The sequence below is a fragment of the Miniopterus natalensis genome, chromosome 20 (genome assembly GCF_054644295.1).
Source record: "Miniopterus natalensis isolate mMinNat1 chromosome 20, mMinNat1.hap1, whole genome shotgun sequence".
Lineage (NCBI taxonomy): Eukaryota > Metazoa > Chordata > Mammalia > Chiroptera > Miniopteridae > Miniopterus > Miniopterus natalensis.
Genome location: NC_142100.1, coordinates 19,250,141 through 19,257,566, shown reverse-complemented (window position 1 = coordinate 19,257,566; position 7,426 = coordinate 19,250,141). Strand labels below are relative to the sequence as shown.

Below are 7,426 nucleotides of genomic sequence, written 5' to 3'. Positions count from 1 at the left end.
TCACCTGCTCAGACCTAAAACAGGACCCTGGGCCGAGAACTCTGCACTTTAAACTCATTCCCCAGATGCTCTTTACCTATATTTGGGGTGTCGTCTAAGCCAGCATTTGTCAGACTTCAGGATTTCACAAATCTGTGAAATTACAAAAATTATCTAATCTCACTTTGGGTTGTCAATCTATTATTATTTTGCAAAGAGAAACCAAAAGTGATGGCCATCTCCTTTCACCTTCACCCTTGTTTCATAAAGCGTGACATTGGGCCTTGTCAAAATCTGTGTAGTCTTCATGGCCTAGTTGCTCAGAAAGGTGCATGTATTGTCATGGGAACCCCAAGGGGCTTTGGGTAGCACTTTGGGGTAAGGTATCCAGAGACAAGGCTTAGAGGAGAAAAACATTGTCTTCCATTCCTTTATTTATTAGATATATGCAGATCTGTTTTATGTACAATTCTTGGTTCTACCAAGTAATCACACCAAGGCTTTCTACAGGTAATCCTACCCAAATATATTCGGGCAAAATAGATCTTTATGCACTTCGTGGACTAGCCAAACTCGAGACCTCATTACTGATTTCAGTTTTGAGGCCATACACACAATCAAAAATATACATATCCAGAGACAAGGCTTAGAGGAGAAAAACATTGTCTTCCATTCCTTTATTTATTAGATATATGCAGATCTGTTTTATGTACAATACTTGGTTCTACCAAGTAATCACACCAAGGCTTTCTACAGGTAATCCTACCCAAATATATTCGGGCAAAATAGATCTTTATGCACTTCGTGGACTAGCCAAACTCGAGACCTCATTACTGATTTCAGTTTTGAGGCCATACACACAATCAAAAATATACACAAAGTGGGTTAAGGCAGTAAATTGGGCTGAAAGAAACCACAGGGCTCAGAACAACAAAACTGTATTCTGCTGGCGTTAGAGCCACAGCGTGAACAGCGAATGTGAATACGGCCTCGCTCTTTCAGTGTAGTGCAGGAATTTCTGAAATCTAGGGTGACGGTGACAGTGACAACGGCGGGTGGGCAAGCAGCTGAAGCGCCCTGCTGGAAGCTTCGCGGAGCGCTCATTTCTTCTCCGCCTCTTCTTTCTTGGCTGCTTGTTTCAGTTTGTAATCAGCCAGGGCGGCCTTGATTGCGTCCTCAGCGAGCACTGGAGGGAAGGAAGGAGGGAGCCTAAGTTTCCAGACAGGGAACAGCAGGCTCAGGGAGGGGATTTCTAGGAGCCGGAGGGAGGGCCGCGGTGCTGGGCAGGGCCTGCTGGGCACCTAGCACGGGCTGGGAGGGAGTGAGCCTGGAACCCAGTGTCTCCTGAGCCAGATTCCTCCTGCAGCGGCTTTGGAGACAGAGTGGGGGTTAAATACCTGGGATTCCAGGTTAGTTTCTGAACCTCTGTGGATCGACTTTCTCTTCCGTAAAACTGGACAATTATGTTTTCCTTGCTGGGACTGTGTGAGGACTTATTATGTGGCTGGCACATAGTAGGGACACAACAAAGGTTCACTCTCATCTGCTCACAGGAAAGACTGGAGTAAATGTAGTGGGTGCTGGGTAAGCTAACTGGCGTAATGCACATGGCATCATTTGTGATAGGATGGTGTTTGTCACATCACTCTCTAGCGATCCTAAATTTGAACACTTATTTAGGGGTGAAACTCTGAAGGAAAATAAAAATCGAGAGAGCTGGAATGAGAGCAGAAAGCAAGCCAAGAGCAGGGAACTTTAGCTCAAGCTTTCAGGACCCAAGAAGGCCTACTGAAAGCGTGTGGAAAGTTTACAAGCTGTGGCCTTTACTCAGGGCTACTTGAAATTCCAGCTCAAGTGGAAAAAACTTGGGCCTTAGCAGACTTCCTGAAGATTGCGTTAGCGTGTCCCTGTCCTAGAACTCGGTTCTCCTGTGAGTCTTCTCCTGGCAAGAGGCCCGGCTCTCTGCTGGTTTTTAACTAATTTGGTCAGTAAATTCCATCAATCTGGTAAAAATGCCATTTCTCATTCCCCCCTTTCCAAGAAGGTTGGGAGAAGATGGACACAGCTTTAGCTTTAAAACACAGACTGAGCTGGAAAGCCACGTGTCGGTCTTAAGGCATCCCGGCTCTCTGTGTGACAGTGCAGAGGAGAATAGTGCACAACTGGGCTTAGTCATCCCATAGACACAGATGCACACCGAGAGCAGCTGCATGTGGACAGGAAGTGAGGAAACACACAGCGAACGGGACTATGGGGAAAGCTGGATTTTCCCCTCTGCTGGTCCTGACTCGGCTGCAATGGGGTGGGAACAGCACAGATTCGGGAACTGGAGACTGGGCCGTAGATCCTGCTTTCTCACTTAGGAGCCGTGTGACTGGTGCTTGAACCTGAACCTGTTTCCTCAGCCATAAGGGGGAGAGGAAATGGACCTTGTGTGGCATGGAGGATGTTTCTGAGGTTTACAGAAGATGCTATGACGTACTGTCCGGGCCGCTGGCATTCGGGAGGGCAGACTTACTGGAGCAGTGCAGTTTCACGGGGGGAAGGCACAGTTCCTTGGCGATATCTGTGTTTTTGATGGTCAAGGCTTCCTCCACCTGAGAGCAATGGGAAAGACAAGTGGTGTTAGCGATGCTCTATCTTGAGGGATGAGACAATAAAAAAAGGGAAGGCCCAAGAGGACCTCAGGACAGATTGCTGGGGGATGGTTTCTGTGAATAACCCCAAACAAAGGACCAAGGACCTTCTCGGGACTCCCCCTTGCATGTCAAGGCTACGGGTGGGATTCTGGGGTATGAAGTATGCATAGCTGTGCTACTTGGCTGGGGTAGGCAAGGCCAGCAGACACTTCTATGAGCCGGAAGAGAACTTGTGAGATGTCACTTAGGAATCAGATTTGATGGAAACCAGAAACATGAGTCTTTTTTTTTTTTTTAGAGGCAGTGACTTCCTATGCTGGTTTTGTGAACATCAGCTTCTCCGATATCCTTATACCAAGTGTTTAGAATAAGTTCCTTCAACTTGAAGTGCTGATGGGACTGGGGAGGCCAGAGAGGTGTAGGACAGGCCGGTGGCACTCCAGCACTGTGGCAATGACACAGGCAGGTCTTGGGCTAGGAGCTCTCTTTAGGCTCTTCCTCTTTCGAAAGGAGACCAGCTCCTCCAGACAGTTGAAAATGATGCCTGAGGTTTGGTCAAGAGCCCGAGGGCAGAGCAAGAGGCAGTGGAACAGAGTCCCACCAGCTTAAAGAAAGTGAGCTTTCCTCACCTGTCCCAACTTCCCAATGCCCTTAACTCCACTGAATTATGAGTTAAGTTCTGTTCCTGGAAACTCAGATGGGAGCATTTCAAGGTCAAAGAAAGGCCCTCTTCCCCATTTTCTGATCACAACTCAGGCCCCTGCGGGTCAGGTCCTGGGAGCACAGATGCCCGTCTCCTTTCCCTCCTCTTTCCCTGTAGGAAGCTGTTGACAAATCACTGCAGAGCCACCTCCTGCCAGACAGGTCAGGTCTGTGCTTCCTTGGTCTAAAGGAGCTTGCCAGCCACAGAAAGCAGGTGGCATGTGGTGTGGCAGCCCGCTTTGCTGTAGAGCTGCCCAGCTCCCCAAGCACTCTTTTCTATGACTCTGAACTTGGTCTCCTGGGGATACAAGGATGAAAGGCCTGCAGTTCAGCTTTTCTGAGAGGTTTTAATGACGACTAGATTTTAGAAGGTCCAGTTCTACACTGGGCTTGGACCTTCTACTTCTGTAGCTATTGGGGAAAGAGGCTTTGGCAGAAAGGATGGAGGTGTCCCTGCCTTTCTTTTCTCCTCTCAGAGGGCCTGCGACCGGCCACCTGGATCACTGGTTTGATGTATTTTCTCATTTTGTCCCTACCCTCGATGTGTTTTTGATTCTCCAATTCCTCTTTTAGCACAGGCCAGTTTGTTATTTTATGAATCCTTAAAAGCCACCTGCAATCTTTCCCGAAACAGGATGGGAGGAAATAAACAAGAAAACAAACCACTATAAAACCCCCTGACCTGACTAAGACTCATAAGAAATTACAACACCAGGAACCTTGGAGAAAGCCAAAGGTTTCTTTTAAGCTCTGTTTTGTCAGATGGAGAGGTGAGGACCTTTTTTCTATTTAATAAGAAACACATCACCACAGAAAACCCCAAATAAAAACGATCAACAACAAAAAACCCCAAACTAAAAAACACTTAACAAAATCATCCAGTTCCCAATATGGAGAAAAATTTAATAAATATCTGGGTAGAAGAAATTAAAAAGAAATTCTTAGAATGATAGTTATTTTTTCCCCCCACTCACTAGACCCTTCCCTTAACTGAGAGCCACGTTTGTGGGAAATGTGATTTAATTCTGTCAGATTTGCGAGCAACCTCACCGTCTTTCCCTTCACCCATTCCGTGGCTAACGAACTGGAGGCAATTGCAGAACCACAGCCGAATGTTTTAAACCTGGCATCCACGATCTTCCCCTTTTCATCAACTTGAATCTAGAAAAGAGACAGGAGTTAGACTGCCCTGTAGGGCCCGGCACTCACAGAGGTTCACTGGGGGCTCTCCCCAGGAACTCTGGTCTTGTTTCCACACTTTTAAGTTCTGGCATTAACTGCTGAGTTTGCTTTGTTTCCAAGAGCTCAGTGATGAAAATTTAAACATAGGAACAATTATATAGAATTATATAGGCCTAGCTGGTAAAGATTAGCTGAAAAACATGCCCCCTTCACAGGTTTGGTTTTTTTTTTGCAACCCTAGCTTGCTTTTTGGCTATGAAGTTCTACCTTTTCTTGGACACCAAATTGTATTCAGTGGTTGCGCCCTGCCTCGTCTGTTTTCTAAGATAGGCATGAAGACTGGCAAGCTGCCCACCCCCATGATGAAGTACTCTGTGGATGAAGCTATGGCTTACCCAAAGTGCCAGTCACTACCTTCCGGTTGTCTTCAGTTTGGGGGAGGTTTGATTTATAAGATTTCTTATCTCACTGGGGATTACTAGCTCAACAGTTGTGGTTTTCCTTTGGTAAAATTCACAGAACCTTTTACTTAACTGCCGTTGGAATTCGAGCTGATTCAGTGAGCAGAACAGTGTGATCAGTTTACTATATCAGAAAGGGTCAGCAGAGTATGCTGGCTGGAGAATGAGGATTCGGGCTCTGCTCTGACCACTTGTGACAGTGACTCATCCTATCTCACAGGAATCAAAATGGAGACCCAGTGAAACGGTGTGTGCAAATGCTCTGTAAACTATGAAGCACTGTGTAAGCAAACAGATCACCATTCCCATGAAAGATGAAAACCAGCTGTACCTGTAATTTCATTACATCACCACATGCTGGAGCCCCCACCAATCCAGTTCCGACATTTTTAGATGTCTTGTCAAGAGACCCCACATTTCTGGGGTTTTCATAATGATCAACAACCTGAAATGAGATAGTTAAGAGAAATCACGATCCACTCTTTTTTGGTCTTGACTTGACTTGATGGTAAGCTCAAGGCTGGAAAGCTGAACTTGGTAGGCAATCACTAATTACCAACTTTTACCTGGGTGGGAAGGCTTACACTCATGTCAGTGAGAACCGTTTACGACCCAAAGTCTTTTTGTATCTCCTTCCCAACTACCTTAAGAGATTTGTGATACTGGGGGGAGATCATGTCTTAGTTCCATAGGGTTTTTAACTACATGTAATTATTTGACCTTTACCCACCTAAATCGCCAGGTTCGGGCTCAAACGGCATTTTTGTTATTTCCAAATAAAATCTATTCTCAAAGGATAGTCATTACTATTCAGAAATCCTAAAAGTAACTATGACCCATAAATTGAAGGCTTTTCCAGAAGCCTCCAGGAGACGCTGCTATGGAACGTGTCCAATTCTGTATGATAAAATCAGTTCCATCGCCCTATTGCAGGGCCCTGAAACCTCCCCGGTGCAGCAGCGCACCCTGGTGGCCAGGAGGCAGCGAGCCCGAAATCATTCAGCGGGTACTGTCAACAAAACACACCCCTGGGTGGGGGAGGAGCGAAGTCCTTGGCGACGAGCCGAAGCCAGAAGAAAATAAATGTCTATTCAAACGGGCACGCAGAAGGCTCTAATAACCTTGTTTTTTCCCCCCCACCAGTTAGCCAGAAGTATACCTATCGCCCAGCCCCCCCCCCCCCCCCCCCCGATCCCACAAGGATGTTGACGCCAAGCCCAAGGACCTGCAAGATAATATAGCCAATCTGGACTTTTTGCTCCATGTTGACTTACCGCATTCTTTAGTTAGCTGTTTCCCGAGTGCTAGAATCTCCTGCCTAAGGGACTTCACGCCCCCGGGAGGCAAGGGCTGCAAATGACATACCTATCCCTATCCCCCGCCCCCAGACACAACATGAAAATTAAAAACAAGACGCGGCTGACTCCACCCGGGGCTAGGAGCTCCTACAAGAACCACACGCAGCAGCGGCACCCTAAGTGGTCGCTACGTGCCAGGCACCACGCCGAGGGCTCCACAGGCATTGTCTCGTGCAGGGGTCGGCTGCGATATCCGCTTCACAAATGGGGAAACAGGTTCAGCGGACGGCAGTGACTTTCCCAAGGTCACCGGGCCAGGGCAGTGGCCTGGCTGAAGCCGGAGCCCCCCCCCCGGTGTGTGTCTGTTCCAGGAGTCAGGCTGGCAGGTCAGGACAGGACCCTCCTTCCTGGGCTGTCAGGATGTTTAAAGGCCGGGACATCGCAGCCAGCGGCAGGGTAGGGCCCGTGGACAGTTATTTTTACTTCATGCGCGGTTAGTGTCACTGCGCAGCGAGCGAAGTTGAGAGAGTCCCCGTAAACGGGCGGCCCCTCCACCCAGGGCCACCGTGGAGGGGGTCCCCAGGCGGCGCAGAACCCCGCGGCCACTCCTCCCTAGGCTGGGCCTCTGTCCAGCGCCGGCACGCACGAGTCCCCTCGACGGTCCTCGCACTCCCGCCTCCCGATCGGTGCGGACCCCACGCACCCCGTTGCCCATCCCTACCTTCTTATGATAGAGCCGGGCCGGAGCTGACAGCTCCCGGGCGGGCAGGCGCGGGCTCCGGAGCAGCAAGGCCGACGCAGCTCGCCTCAGACGGCCCGCTCCCGCCGCCGCCATCTTGCCGGCTTGCGCCTGCGTAGGCCAAGCGCGAGGCCAAGGGGAGGGACGCGACCGCGAGCTTGGAGGGCGCGCCTTGTACGACGTCACCGCGCCTGCGCGCCTGCGCCCTCCCGCTCCGTGCACGTGCCCGCCCCTTGACCACGCCCCCCGGGGGAAGGCGGGGCGCGGAGCGGGAAGGTCTGGAGTCGCAGGAGGGCTTGTCCTCGGTGCTGGGCTCTGGATGGAAAAGGCGCTCGGGCTGGAGCGCAGGACCCAAGTTTACGCCCACAAAGCCCACCGTCGGGATACGGAGCAGGGGATGAACCAGTCCACCTTTCCTAACCCTAA

At 49.7% G+C, this 7,426-nt stretch overlaps 1 protein-coding gene across 1 annotated transcript; it reads right to left on the bottom strand.

Annotated features, from left to right (window-relative positions):
- Positions 1–395: 395 nt before the first annotated feature.
- ISCU (iron-sulfur cluster assembly enzyme) lies at positions 396–7,126 on the bottom strand. Its single transcript, XM_016208740.2, has 5 exons — positions 6,983–7,126; positions 5,295–5,408; positions 4,371–4,481; positions 2,498–2,576; positions 396–1,165 (listed from the first exon to the last, which is right to left on the bottom strand). The coding sequence occupies exons 1-5, from the start codon at positions 7,094–7,096 to the stop codon at positions 1,080–1,082; spliced, it is 504 nt and encodes a 167-aa protein (XP_016064226.1). The 5' UTR covers positions 7,097–7,126; the 3' UTR covers positions 396–1,079.
- Between the last annotated feature and the right edge of the window lie 300 nt (positions 7,127–7,426).

Excerpts from the sequence above, each read along its gene's own strand:
- ISCU (XM_016208740.2), bottom strand. The coding sequence starts at position 7,096 with ATGGCGGCGGCGGGAGCGGGCCGTCTGAGGCGAGCTGCGTCGGCCTTG. Across the intron at positions 2,577-4,370 it reads AATGGGTGAAGGGAAAGACG|GTGGAGGAAGCCTTGACCAT; the intron begins GTGAGGTTGCTC and ends CATTGCTCTCAG. Across the intron at positions 1,166-2,497 it reads CGTGAAACTGCACTGCTCCA|TGCTCGCTGAGGACGCAATC; the intron begins GTAAGTCTGCCC and ends CCTTCCCTCCAG.